This window comes from Astyanax mexicanus, chromosome 12 (assembly GCF_023375975.1).
Source record: "Astyanax mexicanus isolate ESR-SI-001 chromosome 12, AstMex3_surface, whole genome shotgun sequence".
NCBI classification, from domain to species: Eukaryota; Metazoa; Chordata; class Actinopteri; order Characiformes; family Acestrorhamphidae; genus Astyanax; species Astyanax mexicanus.
Genome location: NC_064419.1, coordinates 37,207,534 through 37,227,252, shown reverse-complemented (window position 1 = coordinate 37,227,252; position 19,719 = coordinate 37,207,534). Strand labels below are relative to the sequence as shown.

At 35.3% G+C, this 19,719-nt stretch overlaps 1 protein-coding gene across 1 annotated transcript; it reads right to left on the bottom strand.

Moving 5' to 3' along the window:
- Positions 1-10,771: 10,771 nt before the first annotated feature.
- Positions 10,772-19,557, bottom strand: cdo1 (cysteine dioxygenase, type I). Its single transcript, XM_007260785.3, has 5 exons — positions 19,350-19,557; positions 17,656-17,733; positions 16,622-16,779; positions 16,016-16,185; positions 10,772-11,792 (listed from the first exon to the last, which is right to left on the bottom strand). Exons 1-5 carry the CDS (start codon positions 19,517-19,519, stop codon positions 11,763-11,765), a joined length of 606 nt encoding a protein of 201 aa, XP_007260847.1. The 5' UTR covers positions 19,520-19,557; the 3' UTR covers positions 10,772-11,762.
- Positions 19,558-19,719: the final 162 nt, after the last annotated feature.

Sequence of the window (19,719 nt, the reverse complement as noted above, 5' to 3'; positions counted from 1 at the left end):
CACCCAGCACTTTTTGTCCCACTCCCCTCAGGCCGGAGGCTGCGGAGCATTAAGTGCAAAACAACAAGACTCAGAAACAGCTTCATTCCGGAAGCTGTAAGACTCTTAAACTCCACTTAACAACACACTGCACTGACACCAAGGACAAATTACTGTTTACTGTTTACCAACATGGTCACTTTACTTGCACTGAGACACTTTATCTCCACTGCTCTAATTCACATTATCATGCTGCTATAGCACACTTGCACTCTGGACCTCATGTTGCTGAACCTTCTACTCTCTATTTATTTTTTTTATTCTTGGGATATTTATCTATCTATTTTGTATATTCTATTTCTTTTATTGTATTCTTTTTTTTATCTATATATCTATTAATAACAGCTCTTTGGGTGTAAAACTGGATCGTGAGATCACAATTTCGTTCCACCTCATGTACCACATGTGATGCGAATGACAATAAAATCTCCTTGAATCCTTGAATCCTTGATGCTGCAGTTGGTCAGGTCCAGGTTCAGCAACAGTATGTGCTGAAAGAATGAGGTCAGCTGACTATCTAAACATACTGAACATAGACCAGGTTATTCCATCAATGTTTTTTTTTTTCCCTGATGGAATACACAGGCATATTCCAAGATGACAATGGCAGGATTTATGGGGCTGGAATTGTTAAAAAGTGGTTCAGGGAGAAGATCATCATTTTCACACATGGATTGTTCACCACAGAGTACAGACCTTAACCCCATTGAGAATTTTCTATTCAAGAAAAAAAAAACAGCTAAAAACAAAAAAAAAAAAGCAATTTGAGTATTATACATAAAAAATTGTATATCGGAAAAGTATATTGTAAAAGAAGGTGGGAAAAAATGCAAATATTGTTTAAAAAAAGAGTAGTAGTGAAGAAGATGTTACTCACTGTGTTCCGGAATTATCCCTAATTTTGTTTCGATTCTCTAAGTGCTTGAATTTAGGATCTGTTTTATCTTTTTAGGTCTGTTAAATGTTCTCGTATTGTGTTGATTTTTGCACAGTTAGATCACAGTTACATCAGAAAATGTATAAAAACCGCTAGAGGGAGACAGTCCAAAATGAATAAGGATAAAAGGAACTAAATGGCTAAAAAAATACAAATTTAAAATAGTAATTATCCACGTGGCCTGGATATTCCTGAAATTTTGGAAATTAGAATAAAGTATTTCGCTAAAAAAAAAAAAAGAAAAGAAAAGAAAAAGAAAATGTACCTACGTATATTTTAATTTTTCTTACTGCTAATGCGAGCTGACTGGTTGGTGATCTTATGCTGGAGTTACAGTCAGAGCACTGAGTTTAAAAGGTGTGTTAATTCACATCAGGTTTCAAATCAAATCATTCAAATTTTAAGTAGTTTAAATGACATTTCAAAAAGGTTTTTTATCTTAAAAAGCAGTTCATACTGTTGACCACAAGGGCGCAGCCTTTACCCACTATTCCAATCAGCCACGTAATCTCCTAACCGAATCACAGCACAAGGCACAGAGTTTGTGGCATTTCAGGCAAAATAAATGTACACAGAACTCATTTATATGATTATCTGCTTCGCAACATCATTTAAACCTATTTTAACATTCAAAAAGTGTTAGAACTGTGTAAAACTGTGTAACTGACAAACATAGAAAGAACAACTTTCAATGTATAAATTAATTAATAGGTCCATCGCAATATATTTTTTAAAATTCCACATAGTCCCAGGAACAATTGTGATAAACTTTATTATTGTATTATTATATTATTTTATACCACTGTAAAATAGTAGCAAAAAATAATAGCATAATTTATTTTAAAAGCAATTAACGTTTAATTATTAACACTATTACTGAGGCATTGAAAAAAAACAACTGACATTCAAAATATCAGCTAATTTACTTTCATGGACTCTACTTTCTTAACATATTCATATATCTGGAATGATAAATACATATTTAATTGTTTTTACAAGCCTAGTAATAAGATTTTCATTTGATCTAGAGTAATATTGTTAAATCCACTTCCTCTATTAAAACCACAAAAATTTTCATTAAGCTTTTTCATATTAACATGTTGACCAGTCACTAGACAAATAATACGCAATCAATGAGATTATGTATCCGGTGGTGTGCTGTGCTTTTTTTCACTTGTTAAGCTTACATAAACGTTCTACGCTATGTGATAATTATCTGCAGGAACATTCCAGGTTTGTAGAACAGTGGTCTCACTCCTGTTTGTTTAGTCTTCAAGCTGTTGTGCGTGATTTGATGTGCTCCACAATGTGAATGGAGTCTGACAGTCTGTACAAATTTTTCCACAGCACCTCAGTTTTATGTCTTTGCTCTGCCACGTTCATGGTCTGAAGGGTCAGGAGGGCCTGAAGCTGGAACTTTTGGCGCACAAGAGGGTGCACTGGTGCCAACAGTGTGGTCACTTTCTAAAGCCGCACGTGTTTATGGGTGCATTGTGTGGAATCTGGACCTGTGGCTGGGACACTGGGCCTTTAGACATACGTAGCCTTCATATCTCGACACACTCTCGGTCCAAGCATTTGTGAGTTTTGGACGAGCCTTGACACTTTTGGAATTTAGTCTGGAACTCATTCCTAACTAACAACCAAAGTCCGACATCAGTCAGTCTCCTTTAGAAAAAGAATGTGACTAATTTTCTTTTTTAAAACCTGTTGTAAATGGACTGGATTTGGATGAAACTGGGTCTGGATCTTAGTCATTGGAACCTTTTTAAAGGACCCACATCCTTACTTTCACTGGATTTTTATATTTAGGCACAAATTTGTTTGGTTTTAGTGGCAAAAATTATTTTTACACCCCTTTTTATCTTTTTATATCAAACTTTATATAGATATGGCTGAAACACTTCTGATAGCTTCAGCATAAATGATGGACAGGTAAACCTGTCTCTAGATCAGAAATGTTTGGGACAGTTTGGAAAATGCATATACAGAAAACTGCAGTGATTTTTACAGTTGTTCTTCCCGCAAACACATCTTAAGATGTGGAACTTTATGGGGTTTGTCATTGTGTCATATTCCATTTTTAAGTTCTCAGCACACTTTTGAAAGGGGACAGCTCAGAACTGCAAGAAGGCCAGTCAACTTCCCTTCCTCTGTTTTACGGAGTCATGTACTTGTAATGTGTGCAGCATGTGGTTTGTACTGTCTTGTTGAAAAAAAGTGGCTGTGTAATCTCCTGCCCACATGGTTGAATCAGCTTGAATGATAAGAGCTCAATCATGGATGTCCAGTTTAGATTTGCATCCTTGCTCTTTATACATTGAAATTCCTCCTGATTTCCTAAGTCATTGTATGATGTAATGCACTGTGGAGGGAGAAATATGCAAATGCTTTTTAATCTTTTTTAAACATTGTTTTTAAACATTTCAATAATTTTCTCACACATTTGTAACAAACTAGACATCCTTTGCCCATTTTCGCTCCTCAGAGGCTCAGCCTTTTGTGGACCCTGCTTTTGTACTAAATCATAATTAAAATCTTTCGTTGACATATCGGGCCCTATTTTAGCAATTTGTAGGTGATCAGTCAACCACACACCTCACAGCTAGATCTTTGGTATTGCGAGGATGCCTTGCGTGTTTTTAAATTTGCAAAAGGCCTGTATTAATTTTCTTAATAGAACATGGTTTTGTGTTGTGCTTTGAGCATAATGTGAAATAAACCAATCAGTGTTTCACTTGCCATTTCCTCTAAGATTAAAGTGCGCTCAAAATTTGGTGGATTGCTATTTTAACCGTGCAGCGCTTCTGTGTTTCTCAGCATAGGAAACTGTCTTGAGCATTCACACTGGGAAGGTGTGCGAGCAGGAACAGCAATGTTGTTTTATTTTGTATTCTATTAATTGTTGGTGCGGTGTGTCCTTGTGTGTGTGTAACTAGCAGGGTTGTCTGTACGTTGAGAGTGCATGGTGCGCCTGTGTTGCCAAGATAGGAATGAACATCTGGCGGTTGATTGTTGTCAGGATTCAAATCAGTCAGTGGCGCACCTGTGTTTTCCATTGCCAAGATAGCAATACGCCAGAAATTTACCCCATCTGTGTACATATATTTGTAAGCATCTTTGCTATTTAAACGACGCAGGTGCAAGGCAAGAAAATTGACACGCCTTGTGCAGGGGATAAGATAGGACCCTACATGTTAAAAATGTAATGATTATTTATTTAGTTTGTTACCTCATTAAAAGCCCTACATTTTCCATGTCCCTAATAAATTACATGAAGTTGACTAGACAAAACGTTAAAAATGGATTATTACATTATTTTGGGAGATCACATTAGAACAGATGCAGGTAAAACAAAAATACAGCAAAATGTAACAAGAATTTCTCTGAATTTTACAAATTGAGATCTTGTGAGCTAGTTTGAAGAAAATAGCTTGGTTGCAGATTTTTCAGGGATGCCCCTAGCAAGTGTCTAATTCAACAAGGTAAAGCATGTTACTTTTGGCAGGAGCTCAAAACTTTTGCACAGTACTGTATTTTGGCAGCATTTGTTTCATCAGAGCATCACACTGATGAATGCACTGATGGAAAGAATGTAAAACCTAAGCTTGGTTATATAATGTTCTAAAAATTACAGTACACTGTTCACATACATTATCAAGCTCTGTTATTTAACAATACAGGGAATGGTAAAGAACCAATGATTGAAAGGTAATTTCAGTAGTGACATCAAAAATCAATGAATTCGATATTGACAATTTCTCAGCTTCATTTATAAAATACAGTCACAAATGCAGACATCTATTACAGTAAGAGTCCAAAGTTTGGAAACAGCTTCTCATTCAATTATTTTCTCTTTTTTCCTACATTGTAAATAAATACTGAAGTCATCCAGACTATGAAGAAACACACAAGGAGTCATGTAGTAACTTAAAAGTGTTAAATAAACCAAAATATTAAGCATTTAGATGAGCTTTTATCTGGGGTGCTATTTTAACTTGGGGTTTCTGAGGCTGGTAACTCTGATAAACTCTGATAACTCTGATAACTCTGATAAAAAAAGTTTTTTTTTTAAGATTCTTGTGACTGCACTTTTCTGCACGTGGCTGACCTTCATTTCTTAGTATTTGTTTCTTTACTTAGTTGAGTAGTTCTTGCCATAATATGGATTAGAGCAATACTCAGATAGAGCTTTTCAATGTTTATCAACTCAACATCTTCACAACTTTACACCTGATGCTCTCAAACACATTAAGAGGCAAGAAATTTAAGTAATTAACTCTTGACGAGTTCAGCACAGCTGTTAACTGAAAGCCTGAATTCCAGGTGACTCTACCTGATAAAGCTGACTGAGAAAATCCAGCCAAGATGTGTGAAGCTGTCATCTAAGCAATAGGTGTCTACTTTGTAGAATCTAAAATATAAAACATGTTTACTAAATAATTCCATATGTTCATAGTTTGGATAATAGTATTAATATACAATGCAGAAAAAATATGGAAAACAATGAAAAACCAACAAATTTAAGGTGTGTACAAACTTTTGACTGGTACTGTACAGAAACCTACCAGACCACTTTGTATTTAGGATGAATATATTAGATGCTGCAGGGAGGGTTGTGCCAGGACAATGATATCATTAATTAGAACATTTTGTCCCCTCCGAACTACTGCTTTCAATTTGAAATAAAAAAACGTCTTAATGACTCCTGCTTAAAAAAATCTATCAAAAAAGTTAAAAATTGTTTTAATGCATGCACCCTTTTTAAACACGTTATGCTGCTGTTTATAAAGACTGAAACTAATGTGAGTACCTGACTGTCAGAGAATGCTTGGCAAGTCATTATCTTCCTATTAATGTCTGTAATTAATGTGTAATTAGTGTCAAAGGGGTTACAGCCATGTTTGTACTTTGTCAGCAGTTGGTCTTTTTTCTGTATCTCCGTTCTGCACGTCACTCCTGGCACAAGATAGACAATGTTTGTCATGTCAGTCACCGCTTGCCACTGTTCGTCACGTACTCTACACTGTTCGTCTGCGCAAATCTGTTACAACATGCATGGCATAGCACAGGTCTATCTACCGTTTTTTTTTTTTTACCTCCTTCACGCTGTATTATTTAAGCCGGGTGACATTGGATCTCAGAGAAGTGGGAAACGGCAGTATACAGACTGTGTGGCTGTGTGTTCAGGCCGTGGTGTCTCTGCCCTAGAAGAAAATGTTCTTTTGGAATATGTCTAGTTTTACAAGGCAACACTTCACTTTACAGGCAGCAGATGTTCTTTACTGTTTTCAGTAGAGCTAGAGCTTGTTTTCTTCCAACACAGGCAACACAGGAGGGGTTTTCACTAAAAATGAGGCATTAAATATGGTCCAAGAGTTTATTTTTTTAGCAAGTTAAAAATAGGAGACCCCACAAAATCATTTGTCCTTTTACATTTTTTGTTGCTTCAAATTTATTGTGTAATTTAATTTTGTTTGGCTACAGTTTAACAAATATTTAGAGTAAATAAATACCTAACTTTAACAGCTAAGCTAACATTTCTTAGCCTTTTACACAAAAAGGACATCCTTCCTGTTTGCATAATGGGCGTGTCCCCCTGGCCACAGTGTTGTAGGAAATAGGAACAAGGTGCCATTTTCTTTTATTGCAAAGTATGACTTTATGCTAAAGAATAGTTACAGTATTACAATGTATTTATTCTTCCTAAAAAGAAGCTGTAATAAGCTGTTCTATAATAATTACTATTATTATACAGTAATATGCTGTAATGTTTCTCCACAGTGAATTACTATAAGTTTGCAATCCTTTCTTGATAACTTTTTTGCTGTTTTCCGTCAGAAGGTTACCCACATACATATCCCACAGGTCAGTGCAGCATTCTTTAGCTTCCATCAGACATGGAACACATGTCACGGGATACAAGATCTAAAAAAAGAAAAAAATTGTGCAGTCAAGACTGCGTTATTTGAGAATTAGCATTTTTTTGCTCCTGGACTTTCCCTTCAGTTGGGAAGTGTAATTCATGCTTTGAGACACCCCTAAAGGACACACTTTACACATGCATTTCTGGACAAGCTACAGATAGATACAGAACTGTTCCTTAAAGTAAACTACCAAAGTTACATACTGCATAAGCAGAACCTGTAGTGGCAATGACGAAGGCACTATTCTCCCTACATATTAGGTATTACATATCAGTGGAGCATGAAAATGATTTTGAAACTATTATTTTAAGATAGAAATGTTACATTACGTAATGCAACATTTCCTGCGCACTGTGACAGAGGGGACGTGTGATAAAGTGTCTCTGTAACAGTGGCTCACAAAGGAGTTAATCCTTTGATCACCCCTGACCCAGGAAAGGTGTGGTAGATAAATAATGCAATTATGTTTTATGGATATTTTAACAACGAATCTTTGGAGATGATAACGTGCATTGGGACGGCATGTAAAACAAAACGCTATCTGTCTAGGAAAGAACTATTATGAAATCTCCTGGCCTTTACCATCACTTACCGTCTTTCTTTACTTGGGAGTAAAGAAAACAGTAGTCAGATTGCACACGGCCTTAAGAGTTCCTAAAAGTATAATACAATATTATATAATAAGTGACCACTTCAGTTTCTGAATCAGTGTCTCTGATTTTGCTATTTATAGGTATATGTTTGAGTAAAATGAACATTGCTGTGTTCAGACAAAATTTCTTCCAAATTCAAAATTAAAAATATTGTAATTTAGAGCATTTATTTGCAGAAAATGAGAAATGTCTGAAATAACAAAAAATATGCAGAGCTTTCAGACCTCAAATAATGTAAAGAAATCAAGTTCATATTCTTAAAGATTTAAGAGTTCAGAAATCAATATTTGGTGGAATAACCCTGTTTTTTGATTACAGTTTTCATGCATCTTGGCATGTTCTCCTCCACCAGTCATTTTTAAGTGGTATTTTTTCCAGAGCTGTATTTAAAGCTGAATTAAAGCTGAAAATTCACAAATTGTGAAGAGGGAGCATTTACAAACATTTTAGCACTCTTTTAATGCTTATTGCCTTTTTCTCTTATTGCCGTACTCTGAGGTAACACGTCACTTTTGGTATTTCAGTCTATTGTATTGTATTATAGTATTGCGTAGGATGCACTATAGATGTTGGAAAATATAAATACAATTATTTTAATTCATTCATATTTAATAATTAATGTTTGTGGCACGTCAGCTGCACACATGAGTTGACCAAATGTTAAAGAAGGAACTACATGAAAGGCAAAAAGGCTATATGTTGATTTTGAAGCTTACATGGATTATGTTTTTTTTTTTTTTGCCTATGGTGTTTTCATTTGTTTTCATTTACATTTGCAATGATTTAAAACAGGTCACATTTGTCTGTCTCTGCAGCTCGTTACTGTATATTTAGACTGCAGCTGAAATAGGAGGCTGTGCAGGCCAGAGACAGTATGTAATCTGTTTGCTTAGGACAGTTGTGGCAGTTTGTGACGTGCGATAATACAGTTTGATACGTGACAAAATGTGCATTGCCACTGGGCCCAAGGTTCTCAGGAATATTGATTTGTCTGGTAAAATATTTATGCTGGCACTGAGTAAAAGACAGCTAGTTCTCTCCAGACTCTTATGTAACTCTGGATTTCAGTCATTACTGGGGTGAAAAGTAGCAGAACATTCCACAAAATTAACTCCTGAAATTGTGCTTCATATTGTCTTATCAGGGACTGACTTAAAATAGTCAAAAATTATGATTTGGAACAGGTTTAGCATTGTGCATCGTTTAACAGCTGAATTTCTGCTGATAAGTAGAAAAAGGATCTGATTTCCAAAAGATATAAAATGTTTTTCATAATTATAGATATCTAGCAATGTTTCTATGAAGCTATAGAAACATTGCTAGACAAATGCTACATATAAGTATACATATACTATAATAACACTCGGCACAAACCAGCAAGCTTTGTCTAGTATGGCAATACTGTAATTACTCTCTGTACACAACCAAAGTGTGATTATGATGTGTAGCAAAATTTTGTATTACTTATTATAGTTATCTTTTACATTTTCAAAAATAACCATTTTGGACAATATTGAGTCTTGCAGTTATTGTCAGTATTTTTTACACACTGCAAAAAGCTTTTATCTACTGATAATTAATGATATTTAGCTGGGGTGGTTTGTGGGTACCTTCAGTTTATACTGTATCTATTGAGGTGTATTTAGATTCATTATCCTGTTGTAGAAGCCATCTTCTTTTCATCTTAAATTTTTTTTACAGACATTGTGATGTTGGTTTGCTTCCAGAATTTGCAGATATTTAATTGAATCCAGTATCACCTTTAGCAAAATATCCCCTGCGCCACCGGCTGCAGTACAAGGAAAAAACATGGTCAATCCATCAACTGCTTAACAGTTAAAAAAGTGTTCCTTACCATGTTCTGCTCCAATTATTTTGTTTGATTTGTTTTTAATTTATTTATTGCTCATTGCAAAACGGGAAAAGTTCTATTTTAACTTCATTAGTGCATCAGCCTGTGGGAGGAGAGGATAGAAGAAATGTTTTCTTCTGATGATTCTTCTAAGAAGGTCATTTTTGTACAGGTGTTGCTGAATAATAGAACAGTGCACCAATTTGGTGTGGTCTTAATCTAGACCTCAACTTGACCACCTATTGTTCCTATTAACTGTAAATACTGTACAATTGGAAGGAATGAAATGGCTAATTATAATACTTTCCTGCCTTCTTATTGCCACCTCCTGTTTTGTGGGCATCAGTTACATTACATTACATTACATTACATTTGGCAGACACTTTTGTCCAAAGCGACTTACAATAGTGAAGCACAATGTAATGGAAGTTAAAGGTAAAACATCTTTAGATAGGGCCTAAAGGAGGTCAAGGGAGATAATGGGATAGAGGAGTGAAGGAGGGAAAGAAGGAAATGAGGTCAGAAGTAGTTGGTTTGTTAGAGGTGTTAAGAGAGTAGGTGCTCTTTGAAGGAGTTCTTCAGGAGTTTCTTAGTTTAATGTTTAGAATGCAGTCAGACTGCAAGGCAAATGCTCAGGGAAGCCCATGGCTGCTGATTGTTGGGCTAATGTTTTGAAGAGTCAAAGTAATTATAAAGCTTTAAATATTAAATAAGATTTTTCATAAATTAAACAGGTTTAATTTGTCTAAGCCATAACAAGTAAGAAGGATCTGAGAGCACAAATTCTTTGGGGTGTCCAAACCTTCTATTGCTTAAAACGACGGATAGAACATATACACTATTATTACACAACCTTTCTAATTCCTGCTTTTTGTTTTCTTCACCCCAATTATTGGTATCACTGTGGTGCTCGCTCACAGGACCTGGTTTCTCTATGAAGCTGCTTTGTGAAATTTTTTGTTGTGAAAAGCAGTATATAAATAAATTTGAATTTAATTGAATCTTTAACACTGCCTTTTGGATATCAGAATTCCAAACCGACCAGGGGTGTGTTTCCCGATAATTAAGTACGTTACGAAAGATTGTAAAGTACTTGTTGAGTATCTGTTGACCTTTTGTTAACTCAAACCCACTACTACACATGGGATAAGGTGTTTTATGAGATGCTCATTATATACCTGATAGTACATACTGGTGAAAAACAGTATTTTAGCTCTAAAAGTTTGTGCAGTTTGTTATTTAAGTGTAAATGTATCTATTAGGGGTTTACACCAGTAACCGAGTGTATAAACACTAGAATATAGAGTGTATAAACACTAGAATAAAATACACAGACAAAAAAAGGAAAGAAAAGACACAGGCATTTTACAGAAATAATATTTAATGATGTACAGTAAAAGCAAGATTTTCAAGATTACCACTGCTCAGCTGATGGAGTAAGCAGTATTAATAATAAAAGCTGTTCAAACCTTTCAAACCTATAAATACCTCTACAGTTACAACTGGAAAAAATCCTGTGGAAAAGAACAAGCACTACTCACTGCTCCACTATATCATTATCCTCTGCTCCTTTTTCCAAAAAAAGAAAAAAAATCACTCTTATGTAAGACTTCTCAAGTAAGACTGAATTTTACATACAGTATCTAGGCTCACAACATACTGAGAGAGAACAGTTATTACCCTTTTTGTTCCTCTACAAATGAAATGTACCGAATAAGAATTAAAGGCAGTAAAATAGAATAAAAAACAATACAAAAAAATATTAACAAACTTGCAAATCTCCAGACTGAAAATGAAATTTGAGAAATTTTACACTGTCTACATTTACACAGAAAATCAACATATCTGCGAAAGAAAGTGCTCCGTAAAAGAAAGCATTATGTTGATTGAGGGCACACTATGCAATTGCTTTTTTTATATGAGACCACAAGGTAAAGGAAAGTGAAAATAGCTTGTTCTCATAAATTACACATCACTTTAAACAAAACAACTCCCAGCCCCGTAACAGTACAAAAGTGTGATTACACAGGTCACAGACACATAGGAATGCTGCTCGGATAAGGGGTCTCCTCGAACCTAGTGAACAAAGAACAGATTCATGGTGCAGCCCAGCCTAATACCGCTATTCAGGCCCTCGGCCTGTGTTCAGCAGCATTTGCCAAGCTTACACTGGGTTACCATAAAGCCTCTTTAATTACCGCAGAGTTCCCGCTTCAATGTCCTTTGCAGAAAAAAAAAACTGAATAGAAAAAAGTGTTGAATCATTCTTTTCCTATTACTTTTATGAAGTTATTGTCGTCTTAGTTACGCCTGAATTTCCGAAATCGAGAGTTCCATGTGTTGTCTTCCCAAGCTTAGTTGTTTTCTTGTGAGATTGTATTTTCCTGAAAAATAAAAGGAGGAAATGTTAGCGCATGTCTATACAACACTAAAAAAACACTGTGTGTGCAGCATAGTTGTTTAAATTGCATAGTTGTTTAAATTTCATACAAACACTGAACACATTATTACAAGTATAGAGGAATGGTAGTTCTCTTTAATGTGCGTGTGGGGGGGGGCTTCACACTATTTTATTTTCAAGTGATTAAAGACACTTGCTGCATGTTCAGCAATGAATAGTATAATGCATAATGTACATTTTTTTTCTATATTTAGCTGAGGTAAAGCTGTCCACATTGTTGTGGTAAAATATCAAGGTAATTATAATACATTTGTAAAATAAAATGTATATTTAATATAGAATATATTCACCAAAAATAGAAAATATTTAATCAACCACATGCCAAAAGTAAAAAAAGTAAAAATATAAAGTGATTAAGCTGGAAAAATATGATATCTGTGTAGTCTAAAGTCTTTTAAATATGATGAATAGGCAAAATAATAACAAATCTTAAGTTAACACAGTCAAAAGGGAATGTATTGTGATGATTCAAATGAAAGTGACTGTCAAGCTAAAAATTAAATATTCAAAATTAGAATAAATGAATTCACGAGTCCTGTTGAGATCAGCAAATTAGTTCTATTGCTATCTATCTTATCACAGGCCAGATGTTGCAATACTGCTGGACAGGCAGCATTTTGGTCAGGTTAAGGTTATGCAACTTCTGAATGGATGATAAGCCCATTGTATTTGCCATGACTGACGCGGATCATGTGCAGGTCTGCTCGTCATTAACTGTTATCCAGAACATTCGTTGCAAGCTCTCACATGTTGAAGAAATCAACCGAATGGCCTGAGGAACAGCCCCCCATTCCCCCTCATCTACTCGTCTGCTACCTTCTGAAACAGATTCCTCAGATTCCATCCAAACGCACACGCCAAGATTTCATGTCATAAAAAAGTAGTGAAGCCCACTGTCATTAGGGGCTAGTCAATGAAAGGTGGCTGGAAAGTTTCCTGCAGTGATGGAACATCCAGTACTTTCTAAGTTTAGCAGTTTTCTTGTTCCAATTTCTGTAAATATTTCACCAAAATGGTTGCACTTGTCTAGACGACCTGGAGCGCACATTTCTGTTTATATTCAACCTGTACAAACGGGTTATATTAACAAAACTGGGATTTTTCTTTTCTAAATAAATTAACATTAAGGGACTTATGCAATGGACTATTACTACTGTTTTAATCTTATTTTTAATTTTTTTGGGATAATTTTTCTAGGATAATAAAACTTTTTTTTTTCTATTTTTATAAAATACAAAATAATTCACTATAAGCTTATACATGTTTACATTCAACAAAAACCCATAAAAACATAACACAAGGACCTCAAGGAAAAACTAATGGTGCAGAAAATGTGGAATATAGACGATTTAACATAAGCTGGCTATATTGATGTAAATAATTGTCATGTTATAGCACCACAACAATATTAAATGAATGGCTTGCATGCTACTTTACTTGTGTACTATGCTGATGTAAAACCTAATATCACTATAACACACATAATATCACTTTCTGTTAAAAATACCAACAAATAGATTTGGTTATTCTATGACAAGCATTAATTCATTCATTCTTTCACTTTAATTCTTTCATTTTAATTATTTCGTTTTTCCAGAGACTACACAAACAACCTTTAATAGTCTAATAAATGCTCTAATATTTCTTTACCGGAGGCTTTAACACATGTGCATCTACTTAAGAGAACATGTGCAGTGGTTGTTGGACGCTGTTCTGCACTGAACTTTTTTCCATTTCCCCTGTTCTAAAGCAAAAGCAAAAGCTTTGCCTTTAAGCTCAAAGACTTGCTGTTTGTCTGATGAGATGAAGAAAAACTAGTCTAACATTTAATCTGCCATTTTTTATTTTATTATCATCAACAAAAAAAACAGTAACATGTGCAGATGCGTGTTTTGCATATGATCTAATTTTCAATCTACTTGGTTTTTCTCCAGTTGCAAAAACACAAATGGGAACTGATTGAATGCCAAGTACGAGAGAAATCTCCTCACCCCATGTCCTGCATTTTTATTGGCTGTAACTTCCAGTAATTTTAAAAACAGCAAGTCGAGATATTAACCCTTCTAGATATTTGTCAGGGCATTGCAAGGCATCAGCAATACTTTTGTTTGCTTAATGCTTTTGCAAACGGCTGTACATCTGTAGGACATTGGGTCCCTGCTCGTTTTAGAGTAGGAAAATCCATTTAACAGTATAGTCTCATTACCTTTTCCTATAGTCTTACATACCAACAAAAGTATATTAGACTTTTCTGAAGCTCCATTCATCAAAACAAGTGTCTGTAGCCCACCGTAAATTACATAAGCATGTGATAAATTCAAAACATTACTTTCACCTGATCACCATGAGCAACAGAGTGACTTCAACAAAAACACCAAACAGAAGATACCGATAGCACACAGACACTTCAACACCTGTTTTATGTCATCAATATAGTGATAATGTTCCAGACAGATACAGATTATGACCCCTGGGTGCAAGAATAGATAATATTTATCAGCTGATCAGACAACAAAAGGATTTCCGAAGAAGAGTTCAAGGGACAGGTAATAATGGGGCAAAATAAATATTTTATCTACCACTCTTTTATTACTGCAGCCAATATGATAACCATACATACAGTACTGAGACTTTTACTGTTATTGTTTAATAACACATTAAGGAGATCTTGAACTTTTCCTCATGCTTGATCATTTACGACATCTGATGATGTTCTGTCTTTATCTAAGATCCGGGGTCTTTAATAGGGATCAGAGCCAGAGAGTGAGATGGCCATTACAGTATATTGACTTTCAGTCCACCACGTGTTGATATGGTGGTCATTATCGTGTAATAAATAAATGCCAGCTGCTACCACAGTGCAGCATGTGGGTAAGGTAGATCAGGTCACTATCTAAAGCAGGTTCATTGGACTCCAGCCCTGCGGACCACAGCAATGCAGACGCAGTGTTTTTTACCTTGACATGAATACAACAATGTTATCTCATTGGCTAATTACCAAGCCCTTTATTGGATGGCTTGTGTACATAAATCAAAGTAAAGCCTAAAGTCTGAAGTGCTATGGCCATTCGCGACCTCAGTTTGGCCTAGAATCAGTGATGCCACTGATCTGATCAGGCTTGAGCAATCCTCTGCTGCTGGCTGTTGAGCATTTTGTCTATTTAACAATAAAGTAGCTCATCTTTTTAGATCAGATGTCTTAAAAGATAGATTTACAGCTTTCTAATTTATATAGGATTAACCATCAGGAGTCTATTCTCTTTTGTTGGTTTAATATTTTGATGAGAAATGGGGTTTATGTGTTATCACCAAAATTCCATCACAAACTAAGGAACACTACCAAGTTGCAAGCAATTTAGCTGAATATATTTATTCTATTTGCATAAGTTAATTTAGTTCATTAGGTAATTTGCTTTTATTTAAAGGGAATGAGTGTTTATGCAGTACTTTGTGTGAATGCTGTGTGGCGCACTGAGAAATCAAACAGTACTCAAACAGAGCCATGAAGCGCCGGTGTTCCAGTGTGCATGTCTCCATGCCATCTAACAGGTTTCAAGCTTTTGCAGCATGTAGGTCATGTGTGGCTTTAAATTACATTGGGAATGTTATTTTCAACTGTAAAACTGGCCTAATCTCACATTAGCTAGTGTAATATATCTTTCTCTTTGGTGGTGGCAATGCTTTTATACTGGCGCTAGCAGAGAGTTATATGCTGAGTGTAGATTTACTGCTATTTTACTGCTACTGCTTTGTCAGTAATGCTTATAGATAGAAAATAGCTATATTTGCTTATTATCATTGTGTTCCCCCTTGCCCTATATTGGACCACTTCACATCAAACCACTGTAAATGACTTTGTAACCATGGGAATGATACAATTGTGCAGTAATTATTGAAATCTGTGGAATTTGATTTTTAAAGTAAGTACATGTTTTTTGCGTCTTTATTCATCTTTAATAGGAATATTATATTATTATATTAATTTTGGACTCAAGTTATTGTTCTTTGTATTTTTGTTTAAAAAGCCTAAAAATCCCATAATATTTACAGAAATATGTCTTTATATGCTATTATTTTTCACAGTTTATGGTATAATATATATATATAATCCAGTGATTTAGTTGTGTACATATTGTTCAGACTTACAAATGGTGTTCTCTCCCCATATTTACTCCAGAACGTCATTTTGACTGTGTTCTTGTGTCCCGTCCGCTGGTCAAAAGTCTGACACTGCTGGAAGGGGGGGCTGTACAGGTGCAGGCTGGCTGCACATTCCGTGTGACTGACGTTCTCTACCCGGTGGAGGCCTATGGAATCTGCAACAGACAGACATTCCAGCAGAGACATTAAAGTCAAGCCGTATTGAGTTCCCCGTCACTGTACAGTCAAGTTTCACACGTAGCAAGTGCTATCATTAAGTCACAGAGTACAGTATCTCTGAATGGAGTGTTTAAATATATATCTCGGTTCATATCTTTAGGGTACTGTTTTTAAGCCTTGATATTTATAAACTGGTAATGCAATATGTAACCTAAATCTGATTAGCTGCCCACATTTAGAGCTACAGACAGTCTGGCTAGTCCTGTTAGGAAAAGAGATATGCTGCCTTAGCACTTTTGTTTGGTGCTTCATTACTAAGGATTAATGGGTTGGTAAGCAGTGACATAGTTAAAAGGATGTACCAATCTGTGCCATTTGGCTCAAAGAGAGCCATTCATTGCAGGCAGTGGAAAGAACATCAAGCACAATTACCGTTGATGTAAGCACACTGGTTTTCCAGCAAGATTCGCTGGGATTTCTGGACCATGTCTCCGTGTGATTTACGGTCAGGCCATTCGAACAGTGTCTCCTTCAGCTGGCCCTGCAGGAGCTTCATGAAGCAGTGTGATTCCGCATGATCGTGGATAGAACTGCAAGTTGCATAAAACAAAAACACTTAGAAAAGACTTAGAAATAACCCAAAAACTTTTACTACTTTTAGAATCCACATAAACCAATGATTAAATGAAAATAAGCTCTGTGAAAAAAAGCAGTGCAGGGGTAGAAGAGTGCAGTTTAATAATAGAATGGCACGACATTTCATGCAAACCTGTAATTTCACTCACGCAAGATTTTTCTTTCTTTTTTTCACTGGTCTAACTGAATGAACTTGTCCGGTTTCTATACATCCCCATGCATTACTTCTCTAAAACAAGTCAATAACATTTTTAAAGTATAGAATTAACCTAAAACGACCATAAAAGGTAAACCTTTCACATCCAGGTTTGTCTGCCTCACAATCAGTTTATTTATGCTTATCAATGTACCAGTTCCATTTATGACCTCATAACTCCCCCAGCACTAGACCATTGAACCTCACTATCTTCAGCTTGCGTGTGTTCATCAGGACAGAATTATTATTCAGTCCAATTTTTTTGAGTTGGTGCAATTGATCATTAACCTTTAACATTAACATTAACGTTTAACATTAACATTAACATTAACCAAGCTCGTCAATATACTTACAGAGCAGGTCTCAACTACGCCCACAAACTACGTCAAAGCAATGTTCTATAGATTACAGAGGGACGTCATTTAGGTTTAAGAAGATAATATAGGATATTATGTTATACAGGAAGGTTAGGAACATTTTAATGTTGTATTTAATGAGTGTATTAAAAATATTTTTAGTTTCCTTAGAACATCTCTCCCATGTTTAGCTTTATGTGAAGCCACTGTTCAGAGTGAAGTTATAAGTGGCTTTTATAGGTCAGTTGCTGTTGATATTATTGGGAGTAACCCCTTACCTGCCGTGGCCTTCACCCCAACAGAGAATCATAAGGTTGAATTTTCCATTTCCCTCATCAACGAGATTCCTGGTATACCTAAACAAAGACATTAGGACATTAAAAATATGTATAAATAAATAAATCTTATATGTCCTTCTAATTTTTAAAAGTGAAACTGTGGATGTTATGTATCTGTATTATTTTTTCATGTTTAAAATATTTGCCCCACCGTTTTCCACAGAGAGGCATAAAAAAGGCAATAAAAAAATCAGGATCAGGACTAAATTATCATCCACAGAAATTAATGTCAGCTAGGTCTGAACATTGTTTATTCATAAAAGTGTTTTTTTATTGATACCAATGCAGAAAAAACACCAGAATATAAAATTACATCATATCTATAGGATTTTTAATTCTGCATAAAACTGCATTTGTTATACTGCAACAAAAAAAAACTATAAATAAAGTTTTCAAGTGTAATTATTATTATTTGTTTACAAATAATTTAATCTTGGATGAAGTAACGGTATGTACTGCAGTGCAGTGCAGTAACCTCCACCTGTGCTAATTCTAGAAGGTGCCATCAACAGCTCGAGCTGTTAATAACGACCTTTAGATTTACAAACATGGCAATGGAACCTGAGTTTCTCAACCCGGAGACCCTGCAATCAATCCATCACATCATTATTACCCACCCGTATTAAGCTTTCTAAACCCCGCCCCCTCTCCGCCACCCCCGCGCTGGGATTGGCTGCTAGCTGTTCTAGAATGCTGGCTAAATTTGCTTATGAATCGTTTATGAATTAGAACTGCCAGCCAATCCCGGCACAGGAGGCGGGGCGTGTCGGAATGCGGGTGGGAAGTAAAATTCCGCCCCCCTCAGTCTAAAAAAATTAGCGGGTGTGGGCCAGAAACTGGACTGTGATTGGCGCCTCCATCCCCACCCTGAGACACCTCCTATTAGAAGTCCTCTCAAAACACTACAGAGAGACCTCGGTGCTGAGGGCGGAGTCAGAGCATCGTCCAGAAAAATAACCTGATTAAAAACAACTATGGGTTATTTTAGAGAAATATTGGGCCCATAAGTAGCTGCAATTCTAAAAAAGAAAAAAAAGTATTTAGTAAAGAGTAACATTTGAAAAATTAAAATAACAAATGATAAAAATATATATTTTCAAAAAATTTATGCACTAATTGCACTGCCAATAATAATTATTATGATACTTATACTTATAATACACTTGGCTCAAATAATAAGTACACTTGTACAACATAACTATTTACTGCTATTTTATCTTTTATCACTGTCCTCCAATTTGCAGTATAACTGTGTACTGTTCTGTTTACTAGCCACGTGCAGTATATATACACATACTGTGTGCAATATTACAACTTTTATTTTTAGCAAAAGCAATTTATTCAATTTATTTATTTATTTCACTTATGTGCAACATCTCTACTTACTACTTAACATCACATACAAACAATATATAGTAGTAAAATGTTTCCTCTTATATTTGACCTAGTTACGTTCATATATTTAATAAAAAGTATTTAATAAAAATAAAAAAATATATACATATATATACAAATGTATGCTTGACATTACTGTCCTTTTCTCTGCACTGCACATTTCCTGCATTTGCTGCATTAATATAGAATTCTATATATATTTTCTTATCTAATAATATTAATAATAAAGTATTGCCTACCTGTATTGGTCAAATTTGGCGAATTTCATCCACTCTTGAGGGTTACTCTCATATGCCTCCATGATGCTCTGCACCTCTTCAATATTGACGTGATCATCTTCAAAGATTTTGTGCAGGATTTTAATAAGATCATCCAGGGTCTCTGGCTTGACTAATTCGGTTTGCTCCATTTTTAGCGCTTCTCCTGTAGATCCGAGCCTGTCTGAATGAGCAGAGCTCACGTTTTATAGATTTTATAGGCAAAACTTTAATGGACGCTACCACTCTGCAGAGAGGGGGGAGCAGTCTTTGGTATCTATTTTAAACAGATATCTGACCAAAATACATTTATGCACGGGTGTTGCGAGCAAAATACGATACAATATTTATA